Consider the following 19,375-nt stretch of genomic DNA (forward strand, 5'->3'; position numbering starts at 1 on the left):
CCACCCATTCCCTCTAATGAATACTTCCACGGTCCACGAGGCGTAACTCCCACCTGTCACAGTGCCGGCACTGCAGAAGCAGCTCTTCCTCCATGAAGTTCTGACGACACACGGGGCACGTGACCAGACTGGCACAAGGGCCGCAGTGATTGTAGTTGTTCTGCCATTCGCAGTGGAACCCCGGGGAGCTTGCCCCACAGTGCATGCAGCACACACACCTGAGGCAGAGAGAGTGCCAGCTCTGTTACTGGGACACTAGGACACTAGAACACTAAAACTCTAACTGCCACTGGTCAGACTATTAGGACAACACTTTATTTACAATAAAATGAAAAGAACACACACCAGTTACAAATATGACAAAACCATAACACCAATACTATGTTCGCACAGACTTTCAGAGGAACGGTGAACCCATCAAGGAAAGAGAGAGGTACCATTTGCACTTCCAGCCTCCCTTGGGCACATTGTGCAGGGGCGGATCCAAGCAGTAGGTGTGATAGCTGACATCACAGTCGTCACACAACAGCAGGCGAGACGGGTCGGAGGCCTTGCCACAGACCTCACACACGATGCACTCCAGACACCGCCAGCCCTTTCTCAGCATCATCTTGGTGATCTGCACAGCGAGCATGGAGACAAAGGCTCATTGGCTAGCTCTGTGTTCACAGAACACAGAAGTGGGTGGAGCAACCCCCCAGTGGGCAGAGCAACAGCACAGAGAGCAGAGAAGGGCCTACCTTGCTGTTCACGCAGTACGGGTGATAGCACTGAGAGCACTGCGCACAGGCCAGCAACTGGCCCTCGACGCCACGCCCAAAACTGCCACACACTACACACATGTCCTAGGGGGCAGGACATGGGCAGGACAAAGAGAGCACTCAGACACTGCAAGTCAAATCTGAGCACAGGAACAGAATAATCCAGCAATAAACATTAAATGATTACCTGCTGCAAAACAAATTTATCAGTGTTGGAGAAGAGCACCACCGTGTTCTGCATGGTGTCATCCTCCTCCTCCTCTTCCTCTTTGTTTAGTCCGGTGTCTGCAGTCATGGTTTGCTATAGCGATGAAAACGGTGAAAACGGTTAGCTCAGGCTAGAAACAGAACAGTGATGGTGTTTGCCTGTCGTTTCAAGCTGTGCAAATAAAATCGGGGTTGCTCCCCTGCACAATCCCTCCAAGATGCCACACACACACACACACACACACACACACACACACACACACACACACACACACACACGTGTGTTGGATTGTTTTTTGCTAGAAATACGTTAGAATGCACTGTAAATTAAAATACCTGCTTAAATCCAGTGACCAAATAACTTTTGGTAAAATTAAACTAATGCAATTATTCAAAGTTCAAAAAAATTTATTTAAAAAAATTGTATAGATTTTTTAAATGTTAAAGTTGTGCCAACCACGGAATTCTTACATGTTAATATCCTCATATAGGGTCTAAATTTCATATGGTACAGAAAACTGAATTCTGAGCTGAAACAAACTGAATTGCTTATCTCACTGGATAAACAAAAGCACATGCCCAAAACAAATAAATGAACTAAAGATAAAAGAAATGTTATGTGAGTTGGCAGCTGAATGCACTGTGACAGCTACATACCACCGACACATCAAACCTAATCGGAGCATGTAGATATCATTTAAATAGAAAACAATAACTAAAATATATAGTTCTGGAAGTGAAACTTACCAAGAAGGCGTCGATGCACGAGGCCATGGCCTTGAGACGCGATCTCCCTCGACCTCTTCCAGTGCCCCCACCTCGTGGTCGTCGTTTCCCTGGGAAACCACCGCCACCACCCCTTCCCTGTAGATTTACAGAACAAGAAGTTACTTGCATCTGTAAATGTGTGTTTATTTAATAACCGCACACAGTAAGGATGGTGATTCGCGAGCCAATGTCTAAACACTTTACCGGTTTCACTCTAGAGCGACCTGGAGACCCTCTCCTCTTCAGCTTCTCTCCATCACACTTGAGCGGGTCAAAGGGCAAGGAGTCATCGGTCTCGGTGAGCAGGGAGTCCGAGCGCGACCTGCCGGTGGGCACGCCGCCGAGGTCCATGTTCAGCATTTGGACGTCGGCCTCTGCCGGCGAGCCCAGGAAGCCACTGCTGCTCTCGTCCCCGTGACTCATGTTGGACGTCTCGTCAAGCAGCAGGTCCGACTTGGCGCCTTCCTCCCGAGTCTCATCCTCCCGTTTCTGAGCCTCCTCCGAAAGGTCATCTTTACAGAGAGGCTCCTCAGACAGCTCCTCTTCGCCGTGATCTTCCTCGTCTTCCTCTTCGTCCTCCGACTGACCCGGTCTCTCATCCGTGTCCGAGGCATAGGGAAGCTCCATTTGAGGAGCGCTGGGAGAAGTCCTGTCCAAAACATCCTCAATCTGCTCCTTTGGCTCCACCTTCTCCTCGTCCATTGCAATAGGCTCCGCCTCTTCCAAAACAACAGATGGCGGGGTTTGAGAAGAAGGGGATGAGCTGACTGTAGGGGGCGCCGTTTCTGTAGCATCCACATTGGTGCTTAACTCTTTCCCCTGTTGACTGCTGGATTCCTCTTGTGGCAGTTCATCACAATCTGCTTGGGTCTCTGCTACATCAGATTTGGCTTCCACCATAGTGTCCGTGACCGGGCTAGCAAGGCTGTCCAGAGAAATGTGTGACTCTTCCGATTTCTCCTCTGTACCGTCAGCACCATCAGACTCAACAGGCTCAATAGAGGCTCCTCCAGGTACACCACTGCCACCTATAAAAATGTTCACATTATGAAAATGTATGTAAATAACTTTCCAGCAGAGTGAAGTTGCATTCATCAGCAAGAGCAAAATGACACTCGATAAGCAACTGTGCAAACCTTCGATAAACAAAATGATGTGTGCACTTTGCTTTGACCCTTGTGATTACCTGAAGCCTCGACCCCAACGGTCTGCACCTCGGTGGAGTCTCCACTCTTCAGGTGTGGATCAGTGGAGAGCGCGCCCGTGGAGAGCGCGCCCGTGGAGAGAGCGCCCGTGGAGAGAGCGCCCGTGGAGAGCGTGCCCGTGTCTTTCTGCAGCTCTGCTTCTGTAATGCCTTCGTTCACATCCGCCGGTCCTGCCGCCCCGGCCTCCGTACCTGGACAAGAGCAGAATTCGAATACACAGAAAAACACCAGCAAAAAACGACAAGAGAAAGCACCAGAGAACATATGAGCAACTTCAGCAAGAGGCAGACATGTGAACAAGTCACTAAGTTGCAAGTAACAAGTCAAGTCGAGTCAAGTCCCAAGTCAATACAATCAAGTCTCGAGTCAAGTCCCAAGTCAATACAATCAAGTCTCGAGTCAAGTCCCAAGTCAATACAATCAAGTCTCGAGTCAAGTCCCAAGTCAATACAATCAAGTCTCAAGTCAAGTCCCAAGTCAATACAATCAAGTCTCGAGTCAAGTCCCAAGTCAATACAATCAAGTCTCGAGTCAAGTCCCAAGTCTTGCATGTCGCAGTTCTTCTTTTATTCACAACAGCATAATCATTATAATTGAACAGGATAATTTTTGGGAGCATGTTGCTTGTCCTCTCCGCACAAATTCAACACTGCTGTCCCCTTCCCCCCCTCCCCCTCTCGGTTATGGATAAACTGCGCTGAGCAGTTCACAGTTTACAGCACCATTTAATACAAAATGATCCAGTTATGTGATTCTATATTACTTATTTATTATGTTAAAATAAGCATTTCAAGTCTTTTCGAGTCTTAAAGCTCAAGTCCGGTTCCAAGTCAGTAAAGGTAAGTCTAAGTCAAGTCGCAAGTCTTCAGTGATGTTGTCGAGTCAAGTCACAAGTCATCAGTTTAGTGACTCGAGTCGGACTCGAGTCCAAGTCATACCCAGTTCCATGGGCTCCTCCAGATCCCTCTTGTCCGTCTGCGCGGACTGCACCTCCGTCTCTGTGATTTCAGCAGGTGTCTCTCTGCATGATAGGCAGACGCACTTCTCTTCTGGCTCCTCAGAGAGTGAGGCACACTCACCGTGCACATATCTGTTATACAGAAACCGAATATAAACACACGTGTGTGTAAACATATGCACACACACATTTTTGATAAGCCAAAACCATAAAAAAAGACCAGCAAAAAAAATGCTATTAATCTTCTCCTTTTGAATCTAACGCTTGCTACCAAGTGTACTTTCGAAACCAAGCAACACATTCATGAGCAGCAAAAAATTCCATGATTATTAGTGGCCTGAAACATCTGAACTGGTCTTTATAAAAATTTGAAAACAGAAGTAGTTCATAAGAACCAATGTAGGGGAAACTGCACAACACTCAAAACATTTGCTAGGTCAAGCAGACCCACCTGTGACAGATGGTGCAGCAGTGCTGAAGGGGGCCTGAGGACTCGGCGACCTTACTGCAAACCCCACAGACGGAAGTGCGCCGTCGCTGACAGCCCTCACACACCGAATAGCTTTCAAACCACTGCTCAGAGCCAGGGAGGGCAAGTCCCCGTGAACCACAGTCCGCACACACACGACACCGCTGGGTAGAGAGGGAGAAACCAACTATCGTACCGCTGCCACTCACACTGTACTCAAGCGTTTGTGAATTAAGGTGCTCCGCGTTGTCGTTTGTCAGGGGTCTTTAACCGCCAAGCTGATCTTGAGGTCAACAGGACCTTCAATATTGGCATTACTGTAAAAACTAAAACCCTTAACCTAAGAAATGAAAAAATTACAGCTTTATTGTAAGTATTTTGGCCGCTTAACTTCTGCTTCTTGGGACTTCACAAATAGATTATTTTTCTGCAGTGAGGACAATACAATAACAAATTATCTAATTATGAAATCTCTTTCGCACACCCTATATGAAAGAGATCTGTATCTCTTTCTGCCTTGTCTATGTGCACAAGAGAGAATAGAGACCACTTCTTCAGAGACTGGAACATTCCACTTACTGGAGAACAGGGGGAAGTAGCAGTGACGTGAGCAACCCTACATCGTTCGTGTTTAGCAATGGCAAGACTGGAACTTACTCTGCACTTCCATGAGTCCGGAGGTACGGAGTCCATAGCCGGCTGCAGACAAAAGGTGTGATAGCCCTTGTCACATGCGTCACAAACCAACATCTTAGAGTCCTCCCCTGGTTGCCTAGAAATCACAAGCACATCCAGAGACGTTATGGGGATGAAAAACAAACCATACACTTTGAGCAATCACCAAAAAAACAAAAACACAAACACAAAAGGCAGGTCGCCCAGATGCAAAGTAACCACACCTTGACTTTTATTCAAATGATGAACATGAAACATACCTGCAGGTTTGGCACACCTTGCAATCTGGGCACTGCCAGCCAGAACGCTGAAGTGGTGTAGCACTGATCTCCAGACAGGCATCGTGGTAGTGTTGCCCGCAGCCTGTACAGTACAGCAACCCTGACAAGTCCCCAGCAGAGTCACACACAACACAGCGGGCCTCCTCTCCAGCTAACGGCCAACACACGCACACACAAAACACCCCACAGCAACAAAACAGTGGTCTTAACAGACATATACAAGAACAAATGCGATGCTATGTTGTTTGATGTTGTTCCCATCTTACCCATCTCCTCTGCCTGGTGTAAGTGCTCAGGACACAGGAGTGCCAACTGCCTCATGGACTGAAATGATCCACTTGCCGCCGAACACGGGAAGTGGTAGAAGTGTGAACAGCCGTTGCCTCGGCACCTGATGGTCGCGCCCATCCTTTTACAATAATCGCACGGCTGAAACGTACGAGAACAGAGAGTTGAGGGAGGCTGCTCACTTTAAAACTCCGGACGCTCGAGTCAGCTCGATCTGCAGACCGTTCAACTTACTTGCTGTATCCCTGAGATGACCGCCTTGTCCACGTTTATCAGCTCCTCGCCTTCACCCTGTTGCACTCCTTCTGACCACACTGCACACCAGTGATGAACCCAACACCTCCCTGTAGCACATTATATGAGGAGTCATAAACAAGAGCATGCGTTGCGAGTTTACTTTACTCAAGGTATTGCTAATTATGCCCAAACCTGCGTCATTGAAGAGAAACGCAAGACCGTTGGGTTCAGAGAAGCCAATGGAAGACAGGTCATCATTCCCAGCCAACGGCGGTAAGGAGGTAGAGGCCTCCAGACTGAGGCAACAGGAAGAAGGCCCAAAGCACCGGAGCTCCCGTTGTCCGTGAAGACTTCTTTCCACACAGTTACAGAGTGCGCAGGCCCTGACAATCTCCCTAAACAAACAATCCCCAAGACATCAGCAGCGCTCAGAGCCACAAAATAAACAAGTTGAAAAAAAAAACCCAAAACAAGTCAGACAATATAACTTTAGCCTTATAACCTTAAGGCTAAAACACTGGCAAAACTGAGCTCGATTTGTTGATATGAGGTAGGGTACCAATGTAAGCCTCCACATAAGCCAAGTAATTTGCAAATGGCCCAAATATAATGAAAAGCAATCCAGACTGAAATATTAATAGAAAGCTTTACACTGGTGCGCTGGAAGTGTCCACAGTAGTGCCTGAGATGTCCCCTGCAGAGAGAGGGGCATTTGATTCCCCTGGAGACGGGACAGTCTCCTTTGAAGAGGCACTGTCATCAGCTGCAAAGTACATGGTAGGTACAGGTTAAATGACAAGTAAGGCAGGACAAAGGTCAGTAGGACTCTCCATTATGTTGCAATTACATAAAAATGATTGAAATGAAACATCATAATCTACTCTCATTTTGCAAAGGCTGCTACATGACAAACCACATCTCTATTTAACGCACAATCCCAGTGAGAGTTATCAAATAAATCACACCCCCCCCCCCAAAAAAAATCTCAAATAAAATCTACTGCTGAGGATGCACATGACTGCAAAATTACATTTCTACATGTCTGCAATATAAACAATTTTACAAATACAAATATACGTGTGTGTGTGTGTGTGTATTTTTTATACATATACAAAAAAGTTTTTTTTTAATTTTAAAACAAAATTACAAATGCAGTCGCGTACCTGCCGTTTCTGAATCATTTTCTTCGCAGTTTGATTTCTGCTCGTCCATTCCTTCTCCTAAAGACGATCTCCTTTACAGAGATCTGAAACAGGCGCAGATTTGCATCACAACATTGTTGCACGGCGCTCGTCCGCGTCATTTCGACGTTAAAAACATCCCCGTTCACTACAACATGCGGCAGTATCGTGGGCACGTCGCCACACGACTGGAGTGTTTGTATGAAACACGTACGTGTGTTTTCGCGGGACCAGGCTAGCTAGTCAGGGCAACAACACAGCTAGCTCGTGTGCTAACGACCTACAAAGTTAATAGACAAACTCCTAATTAACAAAGTTCCCTCGTAAAAACGAAACTTCGCGTGTTGCGTGCCAGGAATACACGCCGAGCAGTGAAACACCAAACGTGACACAACGACGCGTGTCGTAAAGTTAAAACCGCCCCGCACTGAACTACGCAAACACAAATAAACCAAAATTAAGAATGAGGACAAAAAAGTGCCGAATACGAACCATGAAAAGGCGTTCACATACTGGTCATTGTGGTGGTTTAAGGGCCAAGCGACCATCTCCGACACACAATGGCTAACGGGTGGCGTGTGTGTTTTTAATCCGCCTGATGTGCCAGTTCGCCGCGGCGCAGCTGCCCGAGATCACCGCGGCTGCTAGCGCGTTAGCCTGCTAGCACGTTAGCTAACCGGGGTTAACGATCCGTCCGCACAAAATTCCCGGTCGCGATTGAGCGAACCATGAAAACAAACACACACATACATTCGGGTGTGATGAGTAATTGTAAAAAAAAACGAGATCAATAAAATGTTTTTTTTTCCGCGCACAATAACTCACATATAACGCTACTTCCTTCATATAAAACAACCCTAAACGGAGATACACAAAGGAAACACAACTTCCGAGTGGCCCACTTCCTGTGGCGCGTTTAACGGCCTCGGGCTGAAACAAGACCCAAAACTCGCCCGTTCCGTCAAATCTGAACAAGGCATAAAAAAAACCCAGCGGTGTAATCTTGAATATATGTCTGATTTCTGTAATTGGCCCCAATTGTGAACATTTGGGAGATGCAGGATTTTAAAAGAAGTCATATTTTGTCGATGTCCATAGTGTACCATCTATTATTAATTTGTTATGTATTAAATATTATTACTTAACAGTCTTACTTTATTTGGATTAATTTATTTTGTACGTCGTGTCTCGGTCATCTCAACTCTACTTTAGTACATTTTCCCGTCGTTGCTTAATAGTTAATACATGTTTAAGTACTACTGCTGCTGCCACTACTACTGCGAATAATAATAATAATTATATCTTAGTATTATATATGGTTATGACAAGCTTGGGGAAATCTTTTATGCAACACGACACACAGATATTTCTTGGAAAAGGGGGGGGGGGGGGTGTCACAAACATACATAGGAAACACATTGCTCACTTATTGCATTCGGTTAAATGCCGTTGGCTCTATATCCCTTGATTTACATGTCTGTTTCCTCTCACGATAAGAGACCGTTGGGTAAGGGAAACTGCAGCGTCTAGACATTTGAAACTTTTTTGACGTGGCTAGGTTTTTACGCAGGTTACTTAAAAAAATAATTTTAGAAATAGGGTTTTAACATCTACCTGAACGATTGAAAGTGCATGAAAATATGATTATGTTCCGGCGCAAATCGCAACTTAATGCAAACAGAACTTGGTGGTAGGGAGAGGGATATTGAGATACTGCACATGCATGGTTTTACAAGGTTTTTAAATCTATTATATACATGACTTGTTGCACCGTTATTTTTTTAAGAAAAGAGATGACATTGCATTACAACGTGGTCTTAACAGAGCCATGTTCTTATATATTACGAGCTTATGTTAGGAGATGAACCATATAAATGGGAAATGCTACAACAGGGACATGCAAATGTTAGTCACTGTTCAAATCAGTAATGACTATTGGTCATTTTACCAGCAAGTGGTAAAACGGCCCCTAAGGGCTGTTAACAGAATAGCTTAAATGAATTCACTCTTGATCCATCAGCTGAGTTCACATTACCGTGTTGCATGCCGTTTAACTAGGCCAAAAATATTATTTTTGCCTTCAGTTAAATTATAAAACAATATAACACATTACTAACCTCACAGTTGTGAACTATAAAATAACGAATTTCCATATAAAAGTCGAAGTAAAACCCCCTAGCCTAGATTATTAGTTTAAATGCACACTACAAACGGCCCTAGTGCGCTAATGCTAGCTGTCAACGTTAGCTATCTTAATTATCTGAACAAAACACCAGCTTCACCGACAACACGTTTTCATTTAAACCTCGAACCGAGTTCACCTTATAAAAACGTGAACACGTTCAAACGTTTTAATGGTATTTCGTGCGAGTCCAGCACTGCATCAAAACTGTGCAGAGTCTGCAGTATAAACAATTAAAAACAACTACAAGTGCGTCCGGCTAGCTAAAGTTAGCCAACTAACGTTAATGGGTGATACAAAACCCTGCAGCGCACACACACACACACACAGGGGACGTTACAGCACAAAACACACGGCTTATTACACGAACACGGAGCTGAAGTTAACAGGTTAAACCACTTTAGTTCAACTCCAGAGCCGTCAAACACAAGACACCGACCCAGGGCACCAAACTCTCTACCAGCTCTGAAGTGCTGGTGGTGCCATCAGGTGTCGTTGACGGGGCCACACCTGCCCTAACAACCACTTCATCACAAACCGACCAGACCTCGAGTCTAATCCAGCCCGGACCTCGAGTTTAATCCAGCCCAGACCTCGAGTTAATCCCGTCTGAACTTCGTCCACGGGAGCTGAAGCTGGCTAACGCGGACCAAGGGCACCATTCGTGCGTCTTAGCCGTGTGAACCAAGTAGTGATCACCCGGTTTAGCCCGATCTCCTGCGAGGACACACACACCATGGCACAAACCCCCTCTAAAATAATCAAGACGGACCATCAACTAGCTATTTGGACCTTTTAAACTCTGACAGACGAGTCTAGGTGGTCGGTTAATATCTTAACGAATAGAAGGCTAGCCCGGTTAGCCAGCTCAGCTAGCTCGAAGCTATCCCCCCCCCCAGCTGGTAGAGCAGCTAGCTAACTTAACTACACACTGTTTTATGTGCTGATGGCGGTAGCAAAGTTGCTTAAATTGGCCAATTTTGCAAATTAATGCAATTAAAAGGGGGGCAACTTTACTAGCAGTGTGATTTTCAAAACAATGTTTTTGTGAAAACCCGTTTTTAAGAGTTTAAACTCACCTCACAGAGCGACACTCGTCCCCACATCCATCACGGGAACACAGTCCTACAGACACACATCGCCCTGGTTTGGTCTCATGAAGCTCGAGTTGGGCGGCTGGGTGACCGGGGACCGGTTTGTTGTTGTTGGCGGCGGGGGGCAGAAACAAGTCCGTAACGCTGTTAATTTGATCATGCATTAGCTAAACCCCCCCACCACCACCACCACCAAGATGGCCAACAAAATCAATCATACCGAGTTCACGCGTACGGGTTAATCCAGACAGGACGGACCTGCGGCCGAATAAACACAAATATCTCCGCACGAAAGGCAATCTGGTGCAGTATTGCGAGTTTCTTCGCTTCTTTTTCTGGTGTTAACTAGTTTGAAAGGTAACTGCGTAGCTTCCACCGGCGGCTTTACAGATCCCGGGGAGACGGGGCTCGTCTCACGGTAAGTTTTCTCACTAAATCTCGCGTCCGAGTGAAACTGCCTCCCCCCCCCCGCCCCTCGTTTAGTTACTGTAGCACCAGGAGGAAGCGACGGTGTCGTTGAAGCCGAGTGCTCGCCATTCCGTCGCCTAACCTCGTCTCCTCGGCTGTGTTTCAACTTGGAGAAGACGCGTTTCCACTCGAGCCACCTCCACGTCCATCAGTCCCACCGGGAGAGTTCACACGTTAGCTGGCTGGCTACGTCGCTGGGAAGCTAAACAAGTCTCCACGACGCAAATGCACTGGTTTTGTGTGTGTGAGGGAACTTCGAAGGACTCGTATCAAGCAATTTATTTAACCACATTTTGTTGCCTTTATATCAACGGAATTCCAGGGTTTTTCAGATATTATATAAGTTAGGGGCACATGCATGGCTGAGAGTATCAGCACCAGCGTCTCGCTAAATGAAACTGAAATGCAGCCATTTTCCAGCACGCTTGTTTACCTCCAGTAATTGTTATGGCGCTCCAGCTTTCGGTGTACATCGTGCGATAATAAATAAATTACCCTTCTTTAAAATGTTACCGAACGAACAGAGTACCAAAATAGTCTAGATAAGTTGTTAAAACATTCAACTACATCTGGAACTGTTAAGATACTTCAAGCGTTTTAATGAAGGCTTTTGGGATTGTTATAGGACTCATGTACTCAAACAACGAGCTGGGACCCTTGCGCCCATGAAGATGATGGAAAGGAAGTGACTGTTGTAGCGGTTTTGGCCTTTACATGCACCTTTAAATGTTAAGACGACCAGACCACGGGATTCGCTGGAAGTCGGACTTCGCTGTAAGATCCAAAATGTACAACTGTGGCGAATGGATGCGCCACCACATACATGGCGATGACACATTTTATTCTCATGAGCTACACTTGCTACATGAGTCTTTTATGTTATAAAGTATTAACGAATATATTATGTAATATTGTGTGCTCATATATTTAAACTGGTAGCTGAGTGTATGCGTATATATATATATATATATATATATATATATATATATATATATATATATATATATATATATATATATACACGCGCATACACTCGTGTGTATATATATACACACACGCTTCGTATAATGATCACATTTGTATCTTTATATGCTAGTGACATTTTACAGCATGACATTTATGGAACAGTGTGTAATGTAGACTGCCTAATGTGCGTCTATGCAGCAAATCAAGTTTACGCCAAATAGTTCTCTTGAAGGAAGTCAGCATAGATTTTGAATAATACATTTATTCTTGCTATGTACTGTATACAACATTTCTAACCGCAGCATGTGATCATACTACCCCATTCACTACGAACTACAGCCTGAAACGCCAGGTTTGGAGAAGAGCATAGACTCTATGGTATGTAACATCTGATTGGATAAGCAAAGATAATTGAGGGGCGGGGCTACGCCTGCCGTTGGCGTGATTCAGGTGGCTTACAGAACATCAAATCTTTTAGATAATATGTATCCATCTGCCACGTCTATCAACAGGATGATTCTATTGACTATCTTCACAACCGTCAAAATAAAATTATTTTAACAATTATGAAGATGAATTACCATTTTTTATTCTATCAATTATTCTTCGTAATACAGTGATCCAGTGACTTAAACTATTACATTTTGTAGTGTTAATACTATAATTTGAAGTATTCTTGTATTCCAAACTAACGCTTTGGCTTTTTCAGCTTTGTCTTATGCCCATCTTGACATAGTGCACATGAAACAAAGGCTACAGTGCAGAAATTACTGTAATCCGATTTAACACAAATACAGCCTGAACTAAGTGTTTATTTTCATATATATAAACCATTAGACCTAAATGACCTCTGAAGGTCATTTATTGTTCACATTTCTGCAACTAGTGTTTCTAAGCTATTTCGAAATCCCTCCTCTAAATGTTTTTTGTGTAATTAATAAATTATTACAAAAATGAATAAACAACCAGCTACATTTTTAATGGCTTAACCCATGTTTGCAATCGTCAATAGATTTCGGTACATTTTAGAAGTTTTCCTAAATATAACTCAGAATTACATTGGACTTACGTTATGGCGATAAGATGGGAAATGTTACGATAAACTAATGATGCATTATACATGTTGTCCACAAGGGGGTGTAAAACGTTAAACACAGCAAGGTTAACCAACCCAGACAAAATTCAGGGCCAAAATGCTTGTATCACTTTAGGATTATAATATTGGACTATAGAATATAGACCTAGTTTAAACATTTATAATTAATAGTTTGGACAAAACGATACAGACTAGACATATATCTCAACTCAGAAGATCAACAAAGTATAAAATAACTAATACATTTTTATGTTCAAATATCAAACATTACCTTTAAAAATCACAATCACTTTGGTGATATTACATTTATTTTTCAGCCCAAATGATTGTTCTTAAAGATGAGAGATATTTTATTTGGTCTTGTTTTGTTGAAACTGAAGAAATAAAGCTGAAACAAAGGTTGAATTCATAATCTTTATTCATAAAGCCCCAAACAGGAATGGCTGAAAGATCACCCGATTTGCATTGGGCTAGCTCTGAATTTATTCTCAGCAACATGACATGTAAATATTTTACAAGTGCACTGTTATTATTTAAACCCTTTGTTCTTGCTGTACTAAAAACTGGCCTGCCAGTTACACCGATTCCAGATTGAGTCATTAAAAGTGTGACACTTTTAGCATGATACTTTAACATTGAGCATCATGTCAATGTAACACAATTAGGTTAATTTTGTGACAAAATGTATTAGAATTCCCATGGAATATAAGCATACAATTCATCATCAAAAATGCTGGTTGTTACTTATTAGTCTGGAGAACAAGTGTCATAAAAAGACACAATATCAATAGATTATTTATCATAACTTGAACATGTGTATATATATTATACAATCAAATATATAAAAATAAATAGTTTTGCTCTATGAAATATGTTCTCTTTTGTATAAAATATTTTCTTTGAAATTCACACTAGTATGTGCCATAGTTGAATAATTGTTTTGTTATACCGTGTGCTTCACGTGTATGCCTGACCACAGCAAAAAATAATCTAATTATATAGTAAAAGAAATTAACAATGCCATATTACATATATGAATAGTTTTATCATTGCTTTTGTCATTCATATGGATTTTTTCTGTGAGTTGGTTTATTTGGTTAGGACTTGACGACCTCACAGACAGCTGGCATTGGTGTATGCTTTCTTAAGTTTTTATTAATAAAACTTCTGAGGGTTTAAAAACATCTGACCAAACGTGTGTAGAATCCTTGCATACCAATAAACCCCTACTTGTGATCCATCCATACAATCAAAATATTGTTTGAATGCACGTTTGTTCAAACTTGTGTTGTTTATTTTGTTTATTGTGCTGTAAACACCACTAATGTTATGCTTCACATTAATATATCCTCCAGAGGGAATTGGACAAGTGATACAAGCTCTGTGAACCCTCACCCCATATTGCTTATTTGTTGTCTCTGAGTTCTCGTCCACAAACAACTGAACTAATCCAAAGAGGAAGCGAAGAGGCCCAAGTGCCCAGTGTGCAAGTCCGTGATCCTCGATCGATGCGTAGCTGGACGCCAACACACCATCCACAAACAGGTTGCCATGTTCGGTCAGTGGAGCATAAACCCCAATTCTCTCCTCCTGTGAAACCGAGACTATTCTGGACGGACGCACGCCGCCGTCCCTTTCAGAAATCAGAACGTAGTCTCCCATCTTGACCCGACTTGCAAAGCCGGCGTGGTACTCATTATGGTGCAGTTTGCTGTTGGAAGCCACAAATATGAGGTGGTTGGGGGTAAGCGCGAGGTGTTGCCCATCTTCTGTGCCGAGAATCAGGAAGTTGGACCTGCTCTCGGGGTCCAGATGCAGGAACAGGAGCACGCGACTGAAAACCCTCTCACCCAGCTCGGACAAGGCAAGCACGGCGTCTCCGGGGCACAGACACGACATGGGCTTGTGCAAGCCTCCAGCCAGCGTCACCACTCCTGACGCTGAGAAGCAGCCCCCTTTCTCCACTGCGACAGAGTGATCTGTGAAATGAAGTGACGGAGAGCAGCGTTAGGAGTTCACAACGCTTGCCATACTCCATTGTTAAAGCAGCTATAATCACATTCACAGGGAGGTCTTAATGAGATTTACCGGCTTTGACAGAACAGTGCACGTGATGCTTGGACTCGTAGTACACCCAGTCGAACCCGGCTTCCACAGCCAACTGAGCAAGGAGGCCATACTTTTTGATATCCCTGTCCGAGGTGGTAATGTCAACGGCACGACCCTCATAATGCAGAGAGCCGGGCGGGTGGTTGTCGTCCTCGTCCCAAGCTTCAGTTACTCGTAGGCGAACACCTGGCCATTGGTTCATGACTGCGATGGACAGCTTGTTTAGGCAGTCCTTACACCGCTGCCCACGCAAGACAAAGAACAGAGGAATAGAGAGAATTAGCTTGAACCAAAATAGAGGTATGACTCCAGCAGATTTCCATACCCTAGAGAGGGACCGTATGACCAAAACGCACGCGACTCTTGACCTGGGTGGTTTTACCTTCCCTTTCCACATTCGCTCATTCTGAAAGAAGGCTGAACAACACACCATTGTGTTGTCCTTCTGCCTGGGTTTTTGTTCAATGGTTGATATCAGCAAATTTTTGTCTGTACATGCTCCTCTGATAAAGGCCATTGCCACCCCCTTTCCGAAAAAGGCCTCCAACAATCAGAACAAAGCTACTGTAACTAATCTCCAACATTCTTTGGCCATTTCAGCTATGTAAGAGAGCAAATTCAAGGTCAATTCTCTTTCCCACAAGATAGTGATATTTTCACACAGTCTTTTCTTACACTGTTAGTCAAATTGTTCTGTCATTATAGTATCTGTACTGCCTGCCATGTGTTCCACCCACAAAACTATGGTTTCACTTCTCAGTGCTGCAGATAATGCAGTATATAATGAAAAATGTGGATTTTCATGGGAAATGCGACGTTGTAGATTAGAGTATATTGAAACCATTGATAAGGACTGAGAATGAGCGATGGAGAGAGACAGGAGGTCTAGGAAAGGCAAGAGAAGAAGAAAAGGGCAAGACCCAGACCGAGGGAGAGGGCAGACTGGTGGAATGTTTGGGCATGCGTTTGGGAATGTGACAGAAAAAGTGAGAAATCAAGTAGGGCAAAAAACAAACCAGGGGCATTTTTCTCGCAGTGCGGTCTGACAGAGGCGTTTCATTGTCAGAACTACAATAGAGGCTTTTCCACCACCGCCATTACTTCAGCAGGCGGGAATTCTGTAAAGGCGACCCGGCAGAACCCTCCAAAACATGCACAAAGGATGTCTTTCAGAGAGGGGACATACATACATACACATACACCAACTCCCAGTCTTGGCATCATAAAGAGATCTATGACTCAGCTGGATATGTATCACGTGTAATCAAACAGATTAGATATCCTTAATATCTTAAACCAACTTCACACAATGTGGTGGACCAAGATGATGTGTGCAGTCCAAAGAATGATTCTGTGATTCCTATCTTGTCATTTTTTCCCCCTCATTTCTTATGTTTTGTGAATTGTTTGGTTCCAGGTGGGCCTCGTTACATTGTTGCAAATGTGTTTGATGTATGATATTGAGGCGACAATGAATCATATATTTCTCTTTGTACACCTGATTGCTTTGCAAAAGAATTTGGAGGATCAATTTCAGGCATTGACAATTAACCATTTAATTAAGTGTTATAACAATGCTCAAAATGTTGACAATTCTTGTCTGTTATTTGAAGGTGATTAATAATAAGATAAGAATATCTATTTGCAGCCTTTCCCAAATTGTCTGAATTGTTTTGAATTATGCTCAAAGTGTTTTGCGGGCATATCTGCCTTGATCCTTTAACAAAACGTGCACAGACAAAAGGGAAACATGAGTGTAGTAATCATAGCCTGGTTAAACATTGTTAAACATAAAGGATTGTTACTTTGTTAATCCCCCTTTTGGTTATTAGATGAAAGCCTGATGAGTTATAAAAATATCCAAATTGTCTATAAAGTACCAGAATCATCATTGTTTGGAGTGTTACTTTGCTATCCTGTTACCTAATTTTGCTATCATGTTTCTTAATTAACATCAGTGTGGGCCTTCAACATACAATGGCTCAAGTGTTGAAATTTCACTATCTGTCCCAGAGAAACAGTGGATATCAATGCACATTTTGCACCTTTTTCAAAGAATATTCCAGCAGTCCAATAAGGATGATGAATAAATCCGGGGTTTTCCTCACTGTTTCACTGATGATGAATAGCACACAGTATTGCATTGAGAAAGCTGTGGTGGGTCTGCTAAAATCATGAAATAAGCACATTTTACATGGCATGGAGTTAAATACAGCGTCCTGTTATTTTTAACAAAAGTAACCCATTACACAGGATTCCATTACCTTGGTCATGAATCGGTCTGCTTCGGTGCGTTCCTCGTCTTTGAAGTCAATGTCAGGGTTGTAGTTGCACACAAGTTCATTGAAGCGTTCAGAGTTGCGCGCTATCTTCCCCTCCGCTCGTCCGCTCGCGCCCAAGTTATTTTCTGAGATACTGGGAACGTATTGCCTGTAAGCCAGTGGAGTCAGTCTGCGCTGCCTGGGGCGGCTACCGTAGCCTGGTCCCGGCCCGCAACCATGGACCAACAGCCATGTGTATGTGCACGCTGCCAGCAGGCCGAACCGTGCCAACCTTAACCACGGAGCCAACGTCATTGACGCGTGTTTAGTGTGCCAAGGATCAGCGACCCACGAAGTACGCAGCGCGGTCGTAGCTCCGAGCACCTGCTGGCATTTCAGCACGACCGAGTTTTTCCACGTCCATATCACGATCCCGAATTAGTATGGATGCTCTCGAGGGCTGGGGTTGTAAATCATTGACCTGAACTAATTATGTGCCCGATCACATTTTCACCGGTGCATACAAGCATGAAACGGCATAACCGCATGGTTCAGAAAGATATCATCCGACCATTGACAAAAGTATTATTTTACAGCAAAATAAAGCGGAATATGTCATTTAAGAAGCATTAGAGTTATAGAAGCTAACAAGAGAACACGGAAACTCTCCAGTAGTCGCTATTTATATCTCATGTTGACAATAGGTCAGACACTAGACTGACTGCTATCTCTTTATCCTTGACTGATGGGCACAGCAACAGGTGTTTCACCCCATCATCCCTTCATCTCTCCACCTTGGACAGCTCCACACACAACAACGACTCCTCACGTTTAACGTGCCACATCCTTTAGAATTACCGGACTAATGAACACGCTCGTGCTTCATTTAATTCCCTTGGTCCTCGAGTGATACTTCCAACGTGTCCAAGTGCGCTTCTGTCCTCCCGGTTTCGTACTGAGCGCCTTTTAACAGCTTGGCTGTGATCATTGAGTAGTGTACTGGTGAGCGGACAGGACTGCCCTCCCTTCCTGCGCGCTCGGATGGAGACAGTAGCGCTCACGCCTTCGCTTCTCACGCAGCACGACTCACGCTCCGCTCCTTCCACCAAACTCATACGGGACGTGAATGAAAAAGAAAAAGGTGAGATCCGTTTGAATTCCCCGGCGCTCCATTATCATGAAATGGATCAGTGTGTTACGTTGTTTTAACAGACAACAGATTACAGCTGAGCGGTCCAGCCTGTGTGTAGGTATTTTGTACTGTACATGGACTTGGAATAGCGCCTTGTAGATAAAAATAAAAGGTCAGTGACATCAAGCTTCTCGTCAAAGAGGCGTAGTTTCTAAAACCTTCTGTCTTTACTGATTTCCTTTGTTTGCCCCTGACCCAACAGAAGCTACAACACACGTGGCTGTGTACACGAAGACCTCGACGGGGCGGGGAACCCATTTGAAAACATGTATTTTTACCCACGTAAGAACAATGGCTTGATTTGAGATGACAATAAAAAAATGAACAGTTAATGTCACGAAATGAATGAGATATGGAAGAAAAATAAAGAGCAACGAAATATTGCAGCTATTTCCGCTGACCTACAATATGCGTCCAGAACTTTGACAACTAAGATAATTCGTTTAGGCACAAAATGACAGACAGGGCAAAGGTTAAGGAATGCCCCCGAATGTCCTCAGGAAAACACTGTTTTACTGTCCACTGTATGCGTTTTTTTTTCTTTTCTTTCTTTTTTTTGAATACCGTACAGGACATTACTGTATCACCAGAGAGCACAAGCAAAGAACCTGAGGGCAGTTGACATAAATGAAAATGATCAATACATGTCGACATTTTTAATGTGTGAAATATTATTAATAGTTATATTCAAGCAAGATCAAAAAATATTATTCCTTCATAATTAATTATTCAATTATGTGAGAAGTCTCACCTTCATCAACGTCATCGTTGAATCAGCCCTTGAATTTCAGAGAAGGTGGATAATGTTTTATGTATAATTCAATATCAAATGAAGTGGTTTCATATGGTTTGGTTTAATAATGTCATATAAAAGTGCTTTCACTGATCATGGTGCGTGTCTCCAGTTAGATTAAGGTTAACTTTTTTCACCTTTGAACTATACACTATATCCTGGCATAATTAAAACAGCATCAATT

General features: G+C 43.6%; 2 protein-coding genes across 3 annotated transcripts in view; both read right to left on the reverse strand.

The window, feature by feature from the left end:
- The window catches only part of kmt2d (lysine (K)-specific methyltransferase 2D), a 28,089-nt gene extending 17,631 nt beyond the window's left edge, over nucleotides 1-10,458 (reverse strand). Inside the window, exons 1-17 of one of the 2 annotated variants that reach the window (XM_077018547.1) lie at nucleotides 10,292-10,458; nucleotides 7,013-7,095; nucleotides 6,501-6,612; nucleotides 6,042-6,244; nucleotides 5,847-5,956; nucleotides 5,591-5,753; nucleotides 5,304-5,475; nucleotides 5,026-5,140; nucleotides 4,351-4,532; nucleotides 3,880-4,031; nucleotides 2,923-3,132; nucleotides 1,941-2,764; nucleotides 1,716-1,832; nucleotides 949-1,062; nucleotides 741-845; nucleotides 438-619; nucleotides 54-218 (exon numbers count right to left, since the gene is read on the reverse strand). In XM_077018547.1, coding sequence (XP_076874662.1) covers nucleotides 54-218; nucleotides 438-619; nucleotides 741-845; nucleotides 949-1,062; nucleotides 1,716-1,832; nucleotides 1,941-2,764; nucleotides 2,923-3,132; nucleotides 3,880-4,031; nucleotides 4,351-4,532; nucleotides 5,026-5,140; nucleotides 5,304-5,475; nucleotides 5,591-5,753; nucleotides 5,847-5,956; nucleotides 6,042-6,244; nucleotides 6,501-6,612; nucleotides 7,013-7,061 — 2,975 coding nt within the window. In that variant the 5' untranslated portion in view covers nucleotides 7,062-7,095; nucleotides 10,292-10,458. The remainder of the gene's footprint in view (nucleotides 1-53; nucleotides 219-437; nucleotides 620-740; nucleotides 846-948; nucleotides 1,063-1,715; nucleotides 1,833-1,940; nucleotides 2,765-2,922; nucleotides 3,133-3,879; nucleotides 4,032-4,350; nucleotides 4,533-5,025; nucleotides 5,141-5,303; nucleotides 5,476-5,590; nucleotides 5,754-5,846; nucleotides 5,957-6,041; nucleotides 6,245-6,500; nucleotides 6,613-7,012; nucleotides 7,096-10,291) is intronic. The other variant, XM_077018548.1, reaches the window with a different exon arrangement.
- Nucleotides 10,459-13,141: 2,683 nt separating this feature from the next.
- dhh (desert hedgehog signaling molecule) lies at nucleotides 13,142-18,584 on the reverse strand. Its single transcript, XM_077018550.1, has 3 exons — nucleotides 17,210-18,584; nucleotides 14,925-15,186; nucleotides 13,142-14,815 (listed from the first exon to the last, which is right to left on the reverse strand). Exons 1-3 carry the CDS (start codon nucleotides 17,519-17,521, stop codon nucleotides 13,992-13,994), a joined length of 1,398 nt encoding a protein of 465 aa, XP_076874665.1. The 5' UTR covers nucleotides 17,522-18,584; the 3' UTR covers nucleotides 13,142-13,991.
- Nucleotides 18,585-19,375: the final 791 nt, after the last annotated feature.

Source organism: Brachyhypopomus gauderio, chromosome 10 (genome assembly GCF_052324685.1).
Source record: "Brachyhypopomus gauderio isolate BG-103 chromosome 10, BGAUD_0.2, whole genome shotgun sequence".
In the NCBI taxonomy this organism is placed as follows: Eukaryota; Metazoa; Chordata; class Actinopteri; order Gymnotiformes; family Hypopomidae; genus Brachyhypopomus; species Brachyhypopomus gauderio.

Bases quoted from the DNA above. Each gene is read 5' to 3' on its own strand.
- dhh (XM_077018550.1), bottom strand. From the start codon at position 17,521: ATGACGTTGGCTCCGTGGTTAAGGTTGGCACGGTTCGGCCTGCTGGCA. The intron at 15,187-17,209 runs GTAATGGAATCC...TTGCGTGGGCAG, and splicing joins CAGACCGATTCATGACCAAG to CGGTGTAAGGACTGCCTAAA. The intron at 14,816-14,924 runs GTAAATCTCATT...TTCATTTCACAG, and splicing joins GCACTGTTCTGTCAAAGCCG to ATCACTCTGTCGCAGTGGAG.